Below are 19,563 nucleotides of genomic sequence, written 5' to 3'. Positions count from 1 at the left end.
AAACCAGAATTTGTACCATGACATGCATAGAAAAAAATATGTACACAACAAAACCAACTTCTATACAACTGAACATCTTGTTACAGAATCTAGCAAGAATCAAAAGTGTTGAGCTTTGGGAACGATGGTATCATTGAGAGTTGGACTTGATGATTCTTGTGGGTCCCTTCCAACTCAGAATATTCAGTGATTCTGTGATTAAACGAATCACTGGAGTGCTTCATTCTACATTACCCAGTCCCATGCAACACAAGGAATACAGTGCTTGAAGAGGCTCCATGAGTGTGAATATCAGATTTTTCTTCAGCTCTAGTATTTGCTACATAATGGAATTAATCATTCACATTTTATAAGTATGCGTTTGTCTATTTGAAATTGCAATGCTTATTCACATTACAAGATACACTACAAGGGTCAGTGTTTAAATAATGCTTTGAGATGCCCTGAAAACAGGACACATAGTAACTGCAGAGCACAAACTAACAAATTTCTGTTCCCCGGGTATTTCTTTAAGAGCAATAAAAGTGAAGAAACTCTGTATCATTCAGTGTTCAATAGATCAGTAAATCACACTTCCATCTGCAAACTGTAGTGATCTAAAGTTATCACACTGAGATGTAAAATAAAATATCCTGGACTACTGGAAAGTATCAGTAAATGGTTTTACTTCTATAGTTCCTGTGGTTCTCTCTCTATAACTCTATAACTGTATTTTCTCTTTGCTGACATTACAATTCCATACAATAATAAAAAAAAAAAAAGTTACCTGAATTTCTTTTCTGGAGCCAGCTATCAGAGAGAATTTGAACTACATGCACCTTCCTGCTAATGCTGGAAGCAGTTTGCACTTTTTCATAAGGTTTATATCCCTTCTGCCAGTATGACAAAGGAACAGTTGCAAAGCTTTATTGGAACATTTAATTTTTACTACTGCATAAGTTTAAACTCTTACTAGTAACCCTTCTTCAGCTGCTTTAAATTTGACTAATAAAGAACCTATCAAAGAGGCAGAATAATTTAACCCCAGATAAAGTGCAAACACAAAGAGATGTCACAGATATGAAAGTAAATGAAATTCTTAAACATGAATTTCTTAAAATAACTATTATTGATATAATTTTGAAATGCAAATTCAAAATAAATCACATTCAATAGTTTTGGGAATGCTGGTTAGAAGAATTTTCTTCCAGAATCTAGGGACTATATTCTATACTGCCAGTTAAAGTTATTAATGCCTGCCAGTAAGTGATTAATATGCAGATTAACTCTGGAACGGCTGATACAACATTCAGTGGGGAAAACTATGTTGAGATAGCATTTTAACTACTGCTTTCATTCATTTGGTTTTCTGGATCTCAACTAACTTGAAACTGCAGTCAGGGACACACAATATTTTTCCAGTAACACTTTTATAAAATGTGCCTTTTAGTTTGACCATTCAAACAGAGGTTACTGGCTTTTGTTGGCTGTAGACACTGGCATATATATGTGGTTCTAAACTTTTTGAGTGATCTTTATATATACATGCTTACATCCCACTATCACTATTTTGTCTGGCTTATTGTAAAGTGTTCTTATCCAAGTTGATTCTCCAGTACTGGAGATTGCCCATCCCTATGCAATTCTACATCTGAAAGGACTTCTATGTTGCAAATGGGCAGAAAACCTTAAAGTGCAACTAAACTCAGAGCTACAATATCAGCATCCCAACCACTCGAGATCAGCATTCAGATTCAGCTGACAAATATCCACAGGCCCTTAGGCTCCCATTATTCTGACTGAGGAACCAGTAAAGTTTTGGTGTGGTGGTACAGAATTTTGTACTCTAAAGACAGACTTTCAGGGTTTTTTTTTTAAAGTCATTTTGTGCTTCAGTCCCTTACGGTAAGGACTAAGTGGCAAATCTGATGAAAAAGCTACCTCTAAAAAGGCAACAGTAACTTTCTAGAACTCTTTGCCTGATCTTTGTCACCATAAGTACCTTCCTAAAGACAGCTGATGTGGAGAACTTAAAGAAGGAAAGATTTAATTTCAAACATGGAAAGGTCTTTAAATAAACAAGCAAGAATGCCTTTTATGGAGCTCAGTCATGACATACAGGTATTGCCCTGTTGGTTCAGGCATATAAACAGGATTCCTACCAGTGACTTAAGTCTTTTTGTATGTGCACGTCCTGGTTTCAACTGAGGTAGAGTTAATTTTCGTCTCAGTACCCAGTACAATGCTGTGTTTTGGGTTAGAGAGATGAGAATAATGTTGATAACACACTGATTTCGGCTGATGCAGTGTACCCTAAGTCAAGGACTTCACAGGGTCTCATGCTCTGTCAGTGAGCAGGTGTACAAAAAGCTGGGAGGAAACATGGCCGGGAGGGGTGACCTGAACTGGACAAAGGGACATTCCATACCACAGAACATCTGTGAGAACAAACTGAGAGGAGTTGGCTGGGGGCTGCCAATTACTGCTTGGGTGGGTATCAGTCAGTGGGTAGTGAGTATTGTGCATCACTTGTTTCTCTTGGGTTCTGCTACTTTCTCCCTCTCCTTAAAATTATTATTATTAATAATAATAGCATATTATTATTATTATATTTAGTTTAAATTATAAATTTGTTCTTATGTCAACACAGGAGGTTTATCTTTTCTTTCTGATTCCTCTCCCAACTTGGGAAGAGTGTGCGAGTAGCTGCATCGTCCTTAATGATGGCTGGGGTTAAACCACAACAATGCAGTACTTCTCTCTGCCTTACACTTATTTCTCAACAGTATAATCTACTGGCTGAGAGCTGACTCTCGATATTTTCAGATAACCTGAAGGTCATCTCTGCATTGGCTGCATTATCCATATTTATAATGTATAAATAAGCAATGAAATAATTTTGAATTCCAGATGTAATTGTGCACACAGAGAGACTAAGTGCAACAGCTGCTCCAAAATAAACACATAAAGGCAGCTCTCTGCAGATTCTCTTACCTTCTGCAGAAGGAAGAACAAAACCCCTCAATGTCCCCATGTTGCAACTGGAACTCAAGACTGTTTTTATATGGACACAGGAATGTTCTTTTCCTGGTAATCACACACAGTTTCCTAACTGATGACAGTCTCTTCAGATACTAAAATTAGAACATATAGTTTGTCCTTACAAATCTCTTGACACACAGAGGAAAATACTTCAAAGAGATGCATTTTTTTTTCCTGAATTGTTTTCCTATTGTAAAACTGTGCAAAACCAGAAAATATGTTGTATTAAAAAATATTTCTGGTGTTTAGGTACTTTGGAAAATGGATGCAGCAAGAGAGAGAAAATATTTTCTTTCTCCTTGGCTGGCTTGTTTCTAGTCTTATACCTGTCACAGACCTTCATGAAATAGCCAGGACCTGCATGAAAATAAAAAAAAATCATCAACCCACCTCCCCATTTGGTCTGAACTTCTCTCTCTGTCACTAAAGATAGCATATCAATTTGACAATGCATTTTTGAATTTAGATTGTTTGTCCCTTACATTTCTTTATTAAAGCATCACTGATATTTAATGGCAAAAAGAGGAAAAAACCCCAACCTGTGTTTATCCATGAAGTTTCAGATCAACCTTGGATATTAACACCCCATCTCTCCTACACAATTATTTTTCAGACTGAGGAGGATTTCTAAAAGCAGACTCTAGGGCACAAATCACATACCTGGATTTCTGGACCTTTAAACAACTTCTTTTTAAATAAGCACCTGCCAACATCAGAACAGGGGATCTGTGTTATCCCAGAGGAAAATTTCTCATTCACCTTTTTTTAAAAATAATTTCCGTCTCTCTTATGCTCCGTTCACTTATGGGATCCCACATTCCCAAAATGCTTCTTTAAGGGATGACAAACAGAGAGAGAGTTAGAAGGAATTTTTCCTAACAGGCTTTTCTTGCACCCATTGTTCTTGGCTCTTTTTCCATGCTTATGCCTTGGCATAGGTCAAGAATATCTAAAACCAAAAGTGTATATTTTCTTGATGTTCATCATAACCATAGATTATCACACTAACATGGCAAGCTACAGAAAAATCATTAATGAAACTCGGCGTATTCCTTTGTAATTAAAATTAATTACAGATTGTTTTTTGTACCATTGAAAACAGTTTATGTGTATTTTTGATTTCTAATCCTCTGATAAATTTTCATTAGAAGCAATGGCTTTTCAGAGAATAAATCTTAAGAGTTATCAGGTTAAAGAAAAGGGAATCACAGACATATGAAGTACACAATCACAGACATATCACTAAAAATTACTTGTAGATACAGAATAATATTTTGATGAACTCGCTCAAGAGGATTTTCTAAGCAGCCCTTACTGACAGCTTAAAAGCAATCTTAAAACACAAAATAAGTAAACAAAAAAAAATTCCAAAGTAAAAAAACCCCCAAACCAGAACAAACAACCCTGCAAACCCCACCACCACCCTCCCCCCAGTTCTCTGAACTCACGGAACAGATTCCAGTCTTATCCTCGTATCATTCAAGTAATGCCCCAGCAAAACACGAGAAGATAACACTTAATTTTTCTGATATTCCCATTCAAGAGAGAACTCAGAAAAAGAAGAAATATTAAAATCAATACTAAAACCAAACAGACAAAACTTGTCTCTTATTCTACCAAAAGAAGCAAAAAGATTATTGTTCTGTTTAAATCTTCTTCATGCTTCATGGTCCATAATGTGTAGAATTAAGTTTTTCCTTGCATTCCAAAACATTTAATTCTGTTGAGATTCCAAGGCAGTCAACAGTGCCATCTAATAAACAGCATATTAATTACTCAAATACAATTTAGTAAGATAAAATCTTTGCTTTCTAAGACAGTGAAGTATAATTAAAACTGATTGTGAAAATAATTATATTCTAAAAGCACTTGTTTCCTTAGCCTTACTTACTGTAGAAACAACTAGATTTAATAAGGCTGTGAAATGCACTGATGGCATTACATGAAATCAATTAGGACTCACAAAGGATACTATTAAACTGTTAGTGCAGTTTTCATTTAAAGAGTCAGCCTCTGAGGGCTGAGCTCAGTGGTGCAGCAGAACAGTGATTTGCTACCATGTAAGAGAGAGAAGCCTCAGTTCCCAGGCTGGAAAACTTCTCTGGCAGCACTTACAGTTCTTATTGTACCATACATCATCTTAAGTTAAGTGAGAGTAACACTAAATAAACACATTTTTTTCTCCTATAAAACATGGGCCTCAAGTTGTAGTTACATTACACAAAGATGCTGACAGATCAGATTGACTCAATATGTTTTAAAACATCTCTTCTAATATGTCAGTATATTTTAAGAAGCATAAAATGCTAACAAGAAAAAAATACAGCTCTGTAATATTCAGATCAGAAGCAGCTGGTAACAAAAACTGGTTAGCATCTGAGTGAGAATGAAAGAAGTCAGCCTGCCTACTGTTTCTTACATCAATATAATCTAATATAATCATATTAGTTATAAAGAACCACTCCATATAGTTTTTCTACAGTATTCAGAAGGTTTCAAACTCCTACAGAAAATTGAAATATAGAATAAGTTCTCCATTATAATGTGACTAAAATAGTTCTACTGCAGAAAGATTGTAAAACAACAGGAACTACAACCAAAAGTAACACAGAGTAATACTAATAATTTATTATTACACAGTTTCAACAACACTGGGAAGAAACAACAGCTCTAGTTCTGTTCCTCTGCTCCTCAGGATCATGTAAATATAAATAAATAATTAAATAATGAAATTACTAGAGCCCAATTCAGAAAATTCAGATGCTGTTCAACTCACACTCAGTTCAACAGAACTTCAGTATGTGTTTGATACAAAAGACTTATAGAGAAAATCCTAACTTCAGTAAAGTGAATGACTAACCTTCAACTGACTTCAAAGGGAACAGGATGTTCTGTGATAGTTCTACCTCAACTCTGTTTTGGGTGAGTTTCAGAGACAAAAATTCTTAGCATAAGAAATCATAACTCTTCAGCAACAATTCTGGAAAATTTCACAGAGTGGAGAGAGACACAAATATACCAAAAAACTAAGTCTAGGAGTGAGGATGGGTACTCTGCTTTCATGTGTAATATTCTATAGTTCTTTAATGAATGTATTATGGACCAGTAAAAATCTATGTCTTTGCAAAAAAAAATTCGCCAAATTTTTCTTAGAATTTATTGAAACTAAAGATGAAAACTAAAAATAAAGCAACACTATCTATTTACTATCCACAAGTTAAGCCCCCATACAAGGAGCTATTTAGGAAGCATGAAAGGGATGCAAAGTCGAATCGAACAAAACTGAGATTAAGAGCATAATATGTAGTCAACATAAATGATTTTCAACCTTGAGCATTAGGAGCCTGTTCCAGGGGTGCAGCAGTAGGTGTTATCAAGTGCATTAATTAACATTGGTAAAAGGGTGCGAAGAACAGAATGGCAAATTTATTTAGATTAGTCAAACCCAGAAGGACTCTGAATAATTCCAGATGGAAAAAATCATCAGGAACTTGATAGAGGAAATATTCAATAGATGTGTTCAAAATATCAGACACTACAAGAAGTATCTAAACTCAGTATACACTGCTGGGTTCTGAACTAGCTGTAGCCTTGAAGACATTTAGTATTTTACACCAAGACCACCACCTTAATGAAAGTGTCAATACATACTAGCATCTGAAAGATTAATAGTAATAAAAAGAAACTCATAAATATTTATGTCTATCTTTAAATCACTGTGTTGATGCTGGCTTGGGTACCTTGTCCCAGCCAAAAAGAAAGGAGAGTAATATCATGATGTGAAAGCAAATTCAGCTAAAGCAAAATTTAATAAATACTTTCTATGCTTCTACTCCTATTTTTCCCAACATGAAAAGAACTAACAGTGACAAATGTCCACAGCTCCAAGGGGTCAGCACAGTATAAAAAGGAAGGGTGTCACCAAAGGCAGATCTGAACTATGGTTTCTTAGTGGCATCTTATTTGACAAGCATATTCTGATAATGTTCCACAGGAACAAAGAGAGAAGACAAGCCCTAGGAGAACTGCCTCCCATCCCTTGGAGTAAAACCACACTGCAAAACTTACCAGTCAACTACTACAAAAATAAATCTACCATCTTGGAAACAGTAAAGGCACACGGTTCGTCAACAGACACCATTAGCAACTAATTAACATAACTGAAGCATCAACCTCAGACATGCTCCAAGCACTGAGAACTTATGGAAATTTCTGAACTGTTTACCATTACTGAAAATAATAATAAGGAAAATAGAAATCATGTTATAATACTAAGATAAAATGCAGAAAGTGGGAAATGGGTGTTTCAAGCTTGACCCTCTAGGTACTTCAAAAAACTTTGTTTTTACCATACCCTGCGTCAAGTAATCAAATGGAATCTCAGAAATATGCAACACATGTTAACAGATAAAAATAATACATTTTTTCTTTCTTTATCCACAGAAAAGTGGACCTGTAGATTCACTGCCACAAGGCACTACTGTGCTTAAGCAGATATGTATTAGATATATAACTGATTACATATCTTGTACAAAGGAAGAAACTGCAGACATGGCAGCTGGAGTGATAGTTCCAAGAGCTATTATTTCTTATCATTTGCAGGAGATAGTATGTTTTTATAATTTGCAAGAGATGTAATGCTTACTAGCTGGGAAAGAGCTCTACATTTTTCAAATTTGTCAGGGAATACATCATAGGTCAGTTCAATTTGGGGTGTAGGTCAAGATGTGATTGATACTGGATGATAAACGCAACAGGAACAGACCAATCTTATATTTTTCACAGATTCCTTGCTTACTTACTATTCTCCTTTTATTCATCTGTATCAAACACAGCATAAAAGCTCTGTCTTCAAGATTTAGTAGTTGAACCTCATCTCAGTGATTTCTCACCATCTCTATTTTAGGATGTTGCCAATTCTACTGCTTTCCAGTCTGCCCTCTGGATTACCACTTCCCCAGGTCTCTGTCTCTTGTGCCACTGATTCTCATCAGGAATTGATGTCATTTGTCCAATTCTTTGTGAGTTTATATAAAAACACGTTACTGAAATTTCAGTCAAAGTTAAAACACAACCACACAACAACAGGCAAGCACCACTGTTGTCAAATCGACACATTTGGTGGTAACTTCCAAAGAGAGACTCAACATTTAATAGGCAGACAGAATTATCCTCAGTTTCTAGCACGACTGACAAGCCATTGAGGAGAAAGCTTAGACTGCCTGAACAGCAGCTGAGCAAAAGCTATACAAAAATCCAGGGAAAACACCAGGGAAAACAAAACAAGGCTATCACAAGAATAACAATGCAAACAAAAGATGACAACTAAGGTCATATCCCTTTTTGCTGGCACTCTGCTGGTCCATCAGCTTTATTAATTTCTCTTCAGTTTGTTTTAAAGGACATGAAGCCTGATAAGAAGTCTACTGAGGGGAAAGACATTCATTTGTTCTATGAGCTTTGGATGACAGCAATAACCAGTTTGCTATAGTTTGTTAATTTATCTGCAGGCGGCTAATTGGAAATATATTTAAGGTAGGACTTTCAGGGCACAGTGTTGATGTTCAAATAGAGACCTTCTGTTCTTGTTCAAATAGAGACTAAAACTTTCTAATTACTTAAGAAAATCACACCTTTAAGAAAAAGAACAAAACTTTTGTCTTAACCTTCTAATGGAGTAGGAACAAAAATTGACATTTCTGTTCTTTCTGTCACAAAATTGGACTTAGTCTGCCTTAGGACCTTGCTCCTCCTGCATCTCCTGTGGATCCAAAAGAGGAATATTTCTCAAATGGAGTTTTTCTTTGAAATGCCCACATTAAGCTCCGGTTACGATTCAAGTTTGTTCACAAAACTGCTCTCTCTTTAGAACTCTGTGCCATAAACTATTTAGTGATTTTGTCTAGTTGGATTTCACTACAACATGAGCACTGTTCTCATTTTCTCCAGAAACGAACAAACAGCATTAAACACACAGCAAATATTAAAAAAGCAGTAGGATTCTTAGCCAAGAGCAAAATATAAACCAAGAGAAAAAAATGGAAATAGCAACTGTCTGAGTAGCAAGGAATGTGCTTCTAAACATTCTACTTTCACTTTTCCTGCTTAGTTTTTATTGCTAACATGCTCTCAGTATTGGAAGCTGAAGGCCTCTTCGCAAAATGCCATCCCTATCCTCTTTTTTAATTGTCTATAACTAAATCTTTAAGATTAGATGACATTTAAAACCCAAAATCACCAAACTCTCCATGAGTTGAATTCATGGTGCCTAGAGACCTGAGCAAATCCTCTGTGGGACAGACAAGTTGAACAATTAATTTCAAAACAACAACGCTCTTCTCTTTGAGGTCATTTCTGTCTGCCTGTGGGAAGACTTAGCAGACCTACACGTGATCTATCGCCTTTCTGGAAGTGATAAAGGTACTAGACTATATATATATATATATATATATATTCAAGTGATATAAGAAAATTTAGGTTGTCCAGACTGGTGTTAAAAACATGTCCCTGAAGTCACAAGGATCCACAGATCCTTTTCATCAAGTACTGTATTACTGACATTATCCTCTCCTGAAATAACTCAAGAACTCTTTCCTTTTTTTTTAATCCTAAAAGAGTTTCTCAAAAATCACAGGAATTTGTTCACAAATTCTGATTCATCATGGAAATGATGAATCAGACAGTATTCTGGGTAAGATTGCTTTTTCAGTGCTTCCTACCAGCATTTTGAAAGTATCAGATATTCAAGACTATCCTCTCACAAAGTAAACCACAAACATTTGCTACCACCAATTAAATTCTCATCTTGGATCCACATACTTATGTCAGTACTGTAGAAGTATGGTCAGCTGAGTGGAGAATTAAGATAAAACTAGAATATAAGCAGGTAAGATGACTTTCCAGATCTCCTGATTACAGGAGCTTCATCTGGCGGTTTTATTTACATCTTTTTATAATTTTTTCCTATATGTGGATGAAATTTCATCATTCTTTGGACATTAGGAAGAAAAAATTGCAAAGCAATGTAAACTGATGTCATTGTTGATAAACTTGAGATTATATTTTGTACCTAAATAGTTGTTTGAGAGTGTAGGCAGTTAGTAAAATGTCTTTCAAATAGGTAACCTCTCTTTTATCTATCATCATAAAATAACCCCTGTGCACCAAATGGCTTTTAATGTATACTTTTAAAAATGGATATATTAAGGGATGATGTAAGTAAAACATAAACAGACAAACATATCAAATTAAACTCAGAGCACTGAAACCTTGTCATTCCCTCCGTTCTTATAGTCCTTTTTTGAGGGTACACTATTTTATTTAAAATAAAGGTAACAGAATAGAACAAAGAAAACAAAAAATACTTTAATCCTTTATCTGAAAACAACTCTTAGGTACCTTCGAAGATATCTGTAATTTTAAACACAAAAGGTTTAACATTTTTGCATCACAAGCTGCTAATAAAGAATTTTTCTTTAGAGTTTGCTAATATTACTAACTGCTGGAGAGCAGTTTCTGAGAATTACAAAGTACTGTACTGAAAAATTAGTTTAATGAAAATTAAAAGGTTCTTGTGCCCTTTTGTCTAACAAGAAAGACATGAGAATCCCATATAAAATTCAGACTTTCCAGAAGACTTCCAGATTAAATGCTTTTTTGAAAACTTTGTCTCTTCTGTTCAAAACAATAGTCAGTAGAGATACATTAGTCCTTCAGAAAAAAACATGCTGATGTTTAAAGTTATTTGGTCCTTGACGTAGTCTCAGCTATGATACCTGAGACTGTAGAGACTCACTTTCATTGATGTGAACAGTTTTAGTGATTAAGTAAAAGTGTTTAAGTCTTTAAAGAATTAAAACCAAGTCCAGTTCTCAAAGACAGCATCTGACAATAATCTAGACTGAAAATAAATAGTAGAGACAACAAAGATAAATGTATTATCAGCATCTCTCACAAAACAAAAGAATTACCCTACAATCACAAAGTTTTCTAGCAGTCTTTGCAATTTTAAATTAGTATCCATTACTAAACTGGTGTAAATAACAAGCTTCAGCATGACATATTGGTTGTAAAGAAGCAGTCTCTACACGTTTGCTTTCTTGAGCCTGGCAAAATTATTTCAAAAAACCAATAAATCACCACAACATGATGATAAAAATGCAAATTATCACACTATTTTTTAGGAGAAAACAAATTTACATCAGAAAATGACATTTGTCATGTTCATCTGAAGTCGTACATTTGCAGGGATTTCTTGCTCACACCCACACAAAGGCAGCTCTACAGCCAGGACGAGGACTGCAGGCACAGACGTGTAAACAAACTTCCCATGTAAACGAGGTTCCCATGGCCACTCACATTTTCAATTTAGTTGTTTCACTGTGCTCAACAAAAGTGTGCCTGCACAAAAAATTATAATAGCTGTTCACACTCATGGATCTATACTGATTGTAGGAATGACAACCAAGCTTCTAAACAACTGAAGAACGGAAAGGAAAAGGATGAGTTTGCTTGAGAATATGAATCCTTTGCTGCTTGACCTGAGCATTCCAAGCCTAAAGAGTAAACAAGCTCTTGTGAGATGGTTCCTACATACAGTCTAGATACTGAAACCAACTATGAATCTTCAGTATAACTCAACACAATTCACACTTCTGGCCGTTGCTGACATGTAAATGCAGTTCTTCTCACCTAGAATGCAATTCAACTGTAAAGCAAATGTGACTACTACCACAAGTAACATAAAGTAGTATTAGGACAGTTACAGAGCATTAGGAAAATCTGTCTCCAGCAGCATGATCAAGCTCTTTCTGTGCAGGCAATAAAATTATATCTACAAACTTCATGTACAGATAAAGTTTACATTTTAAAAATTGTATTTTTATAGCAAGCAACCACTGATAAGGAATATTTTGTTGCTCAAAGACCAAATCTAGGTTATGACCTTTTTCACACTTATAATTACTGTTATATTGTGCATTTACATAGGAAACATATATGCATCATACTTTTGTACTGTTTTTGTCCTTAATTTGTTTGGCCATTTGCATTTCATACTGTCTTGCTGACATGCAAATTCAAGGTGTTTATAAAACTGCTGCATTGGAGAATTAACAACATTCATAATAATGATATAGGAGTTGGTATCTCAGGTCCTTCAAAGAGGTTTATAAACACAGTTAAGTTATGCAATTATTGTCACAATATATACTCCATGTAAGAAAGATCTAAGTCCCTTTTTATCTTAGTATTTAGCAAGTGATATTTAACACTTTTTCTGGGTTCCCAGGAAAGAAAATTTAAGAAACAGTTTATGTTTTTATATGATAATTCACATAAAATATGAGTGCCCACAAAAGGAAGCAGTATCATAATGCTACCATAACAAACATTTTTAATACAGTAAATTTCTAGTGGTTGCTTCCATCATAGCATTTTTTTCCCTCTTGAGAACTCTTCAGTTCGTCTGTTAGATTTATTTTTGTTAATGCAAGCAATACAAATCACTTTCTCTTTAACTGCCTAAGCTTAAATAATATAGTTATTTCTTGGAAAGTCAATGCTTCTAAAGACAAGAGGAAGATGCCTCTTTAGAAGTCACTCAGGCTTTTGCCCAACTGATTAGTTCATATGCTTTTTTAGTGTATCCTCGCAATATCAACAACAAAGGTAAAAATTAAAAAGTGGCAAGTGAAAAAAGGTGAAGCAACCATCAAGCATTTACCTTGGCTACTAAAGGAGCTGGAGAATGGTAATCATTATAGTTCAATGTTATAAAACACAATAGTAAGGCAAAGGGTAAACACACAGCAATCAGCTGCAAATCTACTTAAGCAAAACAAAACACAAGGTAGCAGATGTTACCTTAATGACTGAAGTACTTGCTTTGGCAACTACTACCAACAGGCAAAGTGGAATTTTACTGTTGCTTGCCTGCCTGTTGTTTTAGTAACCTGGTTCATGGAAAAGGAAGTTTCAAATTTTCTTACACTGACATACAATTCTGATATTACACTGACAAACAATTCTGACAGATTAAGGGAAAACCAGTTCAAAACAATGTCAGGAACTTTAAGTTTTTCTTTTTAAAAGAAAATATTCTCAAATTAAATAGGCCATTCAAATTATCAATATAGAGAGAAGAAAGCAAAATCTTTAGCTGAGTATTTCCTCTTGGTACTTAAGACATGCATAGTGATAACACTGCTTCTAAAATACTGGAAAAATGGTAAAGAATATTATTTGAAATGTATTTCTAAATCACTGTGAAGTCACCAAGTCATTAGAACCATATTCATGGTCTCAATGAAAGTAACATACATGGATATATCTGAAATCATTGCATACGTATCTCAGTGGAAAACTAGTCTTTCTTGGAGACTGTGACTAAACAATTCACGTGTCATAGAATGACTTTCTACTCTGCAAATATTTTTTTATACTTCAAAAGATCCCCCAAATCATAAAAACACTTTTTTTTTTCTCTATGCAATAACCTGAAAGCTGAAGCATAGAAGGAGGGCTAAAAACCAAACTGAAAAATGTCCCCAGAAACCAGAACAAGTTGGTATTTTAAGTTATCCAAAATACCATGGATTCCGTCATCTCTTTCCACAGGGCTGTTTAACAAAAGAATCTGAGATAATTGAGTCCAATTAGTAACCCAGTGCTCTCAAACCCACCTCTAAACCACCTCTAAATGGCCCTAAGTCTCACATCTACACAGCTTTTCAATCCCTCCAGGAATCTATGATGCTCTTTCAAGACCTCACTCAGGAGCCACTGTATGAGCAAAAGGCCTGGCTACTGCTTCAAAGAAACCTGAAAGATCTATATGTGGAGAAAATTTTTCAATAAAAGTCTTGTGCTGACTTAATGCCTTACTATGTCCACATTTATCAGTCTCTCAAAAGACAGACAGAAATGTGATCCAGCCCTTAGAGAAGATGATCAACTACTGTTTGCAGCATGCTTCTTTTTCAAGTTACCAAATCATGAGAAGTCTTACAAAAATTATATACAAAAAAAATCAATTAAAAATGCATTAGGAAAGTAGTAACATCATACAATCAAAAAAATAGGAAACTCTAGTTTCAAAGTTACCTGCTCAAGCTTACTCCTATCCTTTTTGTAATTCTTAAAGTGAAATGTTAACTCAGTCACCTACACAGCTCTCTCCTAAGACAGAAAACATTTACTGCAGTAATTCATCTAACATCTAACTTCTAATGTCTGTGTATTTTGTAGAAGCTTGCAAGGAATGTGTGTTTAAGATTCTGTACTCTCTTTTAGCCAAGTATTGGCTGAGCACATGCAAGAATGGCAATTCTCACACCTGGGCAACATTAAACATACCTGGGCTTTGCCTGAAGCATTAACAGGCTTAAAGATTCTCTTGTACTTACAATTACTACCTGAACATCCACAGCAGCTACAGACATATCCTGGACTTCTCATCAAGCAGGGGTTGTAGTTCTAAATACAGACAAAACCACTTTCCTTTGGTTCTCCCCTCTAACCCTTTGAGCTACTGATTTTATCTACTCATGGGGAATGGTTTTGACCATTACACATCCAGCCTTTTTCGTCCAGGAACAGATGTTCCCCTCAAAATGCTTCTCACACCACAGAGAGCAAAATGCTTTTTATTAAAAGTATGGCTACTACTAATAAGGCTAAAATGGATACTATTATAACAGGAGAAATGCAAGCAGATATTAACTGACTGTTTATACAAAATTCTCAGTTTAGTTATTGCTCTTGTTAAAAATAATTTTTTTTTTAATTATTGTGTGCCTTTCTTTTAGTGGACATCAGTAGTATCCCTTCTCTCATTTGAAGAGTGTCTTAAGTCAGTGGTAAGTCTGCCTCAGAAAAAAATGCCTTTAAAGTGCCTCATTCATCTGAATATCAAATTAAAGAAGAAGTGGTAATAAATTTCTGTAGTCATCCGCGATTTAAGTAACTGTTGTTATGCAAGAAGATCTACTGAATTTACTGTACATTTAGCTAAACTAACTTTTCTGGCCTTGTTCATACACTTTAATTAAAAACACGTTAAGATCTAATTAATTTCTATTTCCAGTTATAAGCTGCAAAGCTTAATCCAAGAAAATGATTGAAACAACTTTCATATAATGTTTACACATCTCATCTAATGTGCAATGATTTAAAATTCTTTTACTTTTATAAAGAAAGTAATTTTTATTGTTATATGTTCTAATTTTATAGGTTGTGCATTGGATGATTCACAATTTGGAGACAAGCTGCAAAAAAGTTGCTTTTAGAAAGGAATTGGTATCTGAACCAAACACTGAAAGACTGTGAAATGTAATAAAGAATATGGTCAAGGATTTAACAGAAACTTTCTTGACTAGAGATTTGCTTCAAAGGTACAGGATAACATTTCTACTTTGAACCTGCTTCAATAGGATGTCTGTCATTTTCAGATTCAGTTTATGAGTAAAAATCACTACTGTGATTGTGATGTGGAGATAGTACATAGATATATGAAGCACTTAATTTTAAATATTTTAAATAGCTATCAGTTGAAGTTAGTTGGCAACTGTTTACAGCAGAGGAAAATTGGCAGGAAGTAAAACTTTATTTGAGAGAATTAAATGGCATTCCAAAGACGTATTTCCAAAAAATTCTACAGAAGAGTCATGATCCTTTCTCACTATAGTCACGCCATTTGCAAAAGTTATATCGCCTATAATCTCCAACCAAAGCTGGGCAATGAATGTTAATAAAGTTTAACAACAAATCTAATAGCAGAATTTATATCCTACCTTTTACTAATGGCAGCCCACGTCGCATTAATGTTGTCTGTCATCAGCTGTACTTTTCTGGTGTCATCTGCTGAATAATCGCGGAGCAGTTTAAGTGCCATGTCATTTGCTACATCTACATTTATTTGCCATTGTCGTATTTCTTTTGCAAATTGCTGAAGTAAAAAGAGAAAGAAAGAATAAACTTCAGAGCACCATAAAATGATCACATACATCGTATGATTAGTAGAGAAGGAGATGAACAACTTACACCATCAATATAAAAAAAAAAAGAAAAAGGACTTGCTCGGATTTACTGGTAATGAAGGCCAATCTTTTTAAATGTTTTAAATTCTTTTAGCCCTCTGAGAGGGTTAAGCAAAAAATTCCTAAATGTTGGATAAGACATGACAGCCCAAACTGATAAACACTGACTAGAATGTTGATTATTCTTTCCTGAGACACAAGAAGATGATGGATGCAGTATTTTGCATTATGCAAACCATAATAGTTTGTGATGTTAAATTATACTGAGATGGAAAATATAGTGAAGTAATGCTGTGAAATGATAGTGAGATTTGGACAATTAAGACCTGTGCTTTCAGGTTATTTTTTATAGTTTAGTTCATTTTAACAAATTGTTTATGTAATTAGTGCCATCTACTGGAACAGCACTAAATCTGCAATACAGCAAAATACTACTGACGAACCCATCAATATCTTCATAATGCTAATTTACACTTTTTAATATTAAGGAAGCTTTTTAAATCTTGGTCATTCTTTGTTTCCCCCTTTCCTCTCCTTTTTGTTCTCTCCACCTAAGCCAGTTGCCTCATTCCAGAAGTAGGCCAGGAAATCCAGAAACTCATTCAACCAGGAGCCAGCTCCCATGCATCTTTCCTGTTACTCTCTTTCTCAGAGCAAATTTCCATATAAATGCACTGAAGCTGCATATTTAATTCATAATGTGTAACAACAAAATGGAAGAGCAAAGATAATTGATTGTCTACTTATACTTTTGTACTAGGCAGACTCCAACTAGCCAATAAAATGGACAATGCAAGTGGAAAAAAAGTTTGTATTTGCAAATAGAAATAGTAAGTTGTGTGTAAACATTTGAAGCTATCAGCAAAAAAACCCAAACAGTAAGATTTGACTGTCTTTATTGTTGTGCTTTAATACACAAATCAGGAAATGCCAGTAAGAAGAAACAGTTCTCCCAAAGCAGTATTCCTCTGGAAATCTTGTTTTGACTCAGATAAGGAATTCTCCACAGAAATCTGAACTTACATATGTAATCCCTGATGAAAGAGCCTAAATACTAAGTAAAACTGAATAAATTTTGAATATTTTATGCGTTTAAGTTTTACTCTCAGAAGATCTGTAAATGATTTTGATTAAGATTGGGACGAAAATGTACTTGATCTCTGAAGAGAGTTCATATGGAGTTTTGGAGGGTTTTAATTTTTCCCCCCAACTCTTACCTTTTAAAAAGCTGCTTCAACATCCCTAGGTCCTCTCCATATTTTACAACTGAAAACATGTATTTCCTGTCTTTCCTGTGTTATTCCTTCCTGAGAGGGCAGATCACACAGTTACTGTGCACCCTCAGGTACTAAGACAGCAACTTGGCTGTTTTGAACAAGGGATTCTATTTCTAATGATCAAACACCAGGAGGAGGCTACTAACCCCTAATCCCCCAAACCATCTGAACATGCTGCAGTTAAGCTCACTTATGATGACGCTGCCTGGACAATTTTTTTAAGCCATTCTCCTCCGTTAAGTAAGGAGATGTAATTAGGAGATGTGATGATTTTGTGGAAAACCACTACTATTTCTTTGAGAAAGATACCAGGTGGTTGTTTTGGAAATAGGCTCTCAACTGAGCTCTTTCCTGCCAGAATTATGTACAATAAATACATAAATGTTAATATTTATACAAATATAATAATATATATAACACAAAATTTAAATAAATTCTACAGTAATTATCATTTCACTTCTGTAAATCTTTTATAACAAGCATCTATTCCACATCCAGGTCTATCCATCTTTATACTCTACCTTTCTCTTTGTTCAAAATTACACAGGTATGCAGCTAGTTTTGTTTCAGCCAAAGAATCACAGCAGATTGACTGTTCACTGCTTTACCTAGCAAAGTTACCATAATATTTTGCCTGGATTGTAAATTAATGGTCTGTAAACTTTACTTTGGAAAAAAGTTCTCTTGCCCAGTCCCATGTGAAAATAAACAACCTCGTAAAAGCTTTCAAACCATGTTTTATAATAATAAAAAAAGGAAATATCCATTACAAGTTTATTTCCAAATATGTTGTTCTGACCATTAACTTCAACATTAATCCATTAACTTCCTGACACTACAACACGAGGTCATCACTCAGGAAACAAATGATGAACACCAGAGAGGTTTGCTGATGGAAACAATTTGTATTATCCATTTTACTGGAAATTGGTATGTAATTTTTCAACAGCTTTGAGGAGTGCATGCTTCAACTTCACTCTGTGCAGACACTGAGAACAAAGTGTTGTGGTATGTGTTTTACCTGTCTGTCCAACCAGAAGCCCACTAACTGCCATCTCACATGACTATAATGTATATCTCAGAATTAAATTCAGGGTATTTTTTTTTTGGTCTTTTCTCTTTTATATTTTTAGGCCTCATTTATCTTTTAGCTACTTAGGAACACATTTGTTTTTTCTTTAAAGAAAAATGCTTCATTACCCTAATTTCTTTTTGACATTTTTAAAGCATTCTCTTTGTTTTGTCCAGTGTTATCACTGGAATTCACTGAGTTTATTAAAAGGCTTAAAGAATTAAGGCTGTGCATTTATCACGTTACTTAGGTATAAATTTATTTATAATTTTTAATTAGAAGACACTAGTTGATGTTAATAGGAAGAAAGTCTGTGTAATGAAGGATTCTTGATTAAAAACAAGTAATGAATTTAGAGCTGGGTTTTCTTCTATCCCAGGATTGCCCAGCGGAACAAAATCAATGACGCATAGTAGTTCAAATATAGCAATTTGTATGTACAGCATCATCCAGTTCCGTGTATGTATCACAAATCTGGAAAATCAGGCTTTCTTTCCCTTTTCTGTATATCTAGTATGTTTTATTTATATAATTAAAGATTTTTTTTTGAAGCAAGGAATTCTATTTCAGTGTCTGCATCATTGTCAGGAACATTAACTTAATTGTTAATTGTTTTACTAAAATCAAATCAGTACACTGCCAGCCCTGGAATAACAAAAATCCACAAAATGCTGAGACTGTACTTCATCCTATATAGTACCTGGGGAGTGACAGAAAAGTACCTATTAAGTTACTCCCCTGCAAGAAGCTGACAAAGGCAAGCAGGACAGCCTCAGTCTTATCCACAAATTCAGGGCATAAAGTTCACTCTCCAGGCTATGCCAGTGGAAAGCTGCCTGGCCTCTTGAGTCCCAACAGAGCAGGGGATGTAATCAAGATGCTATATAATTTTCTATCTAGATGAATGAGTAATAAATGGTCAATGAAGGAAAGGAATGAAACATGGTCTCCATCCTTCCTCCTCTTCACTTTGGCCATCCCAGCTAAACTGTCACAAAGGGAGAAGAGACTCCTCAGTAGCTCCTCTTACAAAAACAAGGAGCCAAGGAGTGAACGGGCAGCCATAGCAGTTTTGTTTGACTTGGGGTTTTGGTGGGGTTTTTTGACTTTTTTTTCTCTTTTAAACAGAAGCTCATTATCCTATTAAGAAAAGACT

At 34.9% G+C, this 19,563-nt stretch overlaps 1 protein-coding gene across 11 annotated transcripts in view; it reads right to left on the bottom strand.

The window, feature by feature from the left end:
* DMD (dystrophin) overlaps positions 1 to 19,563 on the bottom strand; it is a 922,945-nt gene that overhangs the window by 241,717 nt on the left and 661,665 nt on the right. For all 11 annotated transcript variants that reach the window (XM_032679549.1, XM_032679551.1, XM_032679556.1 and 8 more), the window contains one exon: positions 15,813 to 15,967. In XM_032679549.1, coding sequence (XP_032535440.1) covers positions 15,813 to 15,967 — 155 coding nt within the window. The remainder of the gene's footprint in view (positions 1 to 15,812; positions 15,968 to 19,563) is intronic.

This window comes from Chiroxiphia lanceolata, chromosome 2 (assembly GCF_009829145.1).
Source record: "Chiroxiphia lanceolata isolate bChiLan1 chromosome 2, bChiLan1.pri, whole genome shotgun sequence".
Taxonomy (NCBI): Eukaryota; Metazoa; Chordata; class Aves; order Passeriformes; family Pipridae; genus Chiroxiphia; species Chiroxiphia lanceolata.
Note: the sequence above shows the minus strand (reverse complement) of the source record. Positions and strands in the feature narration are given on the sequence as shown.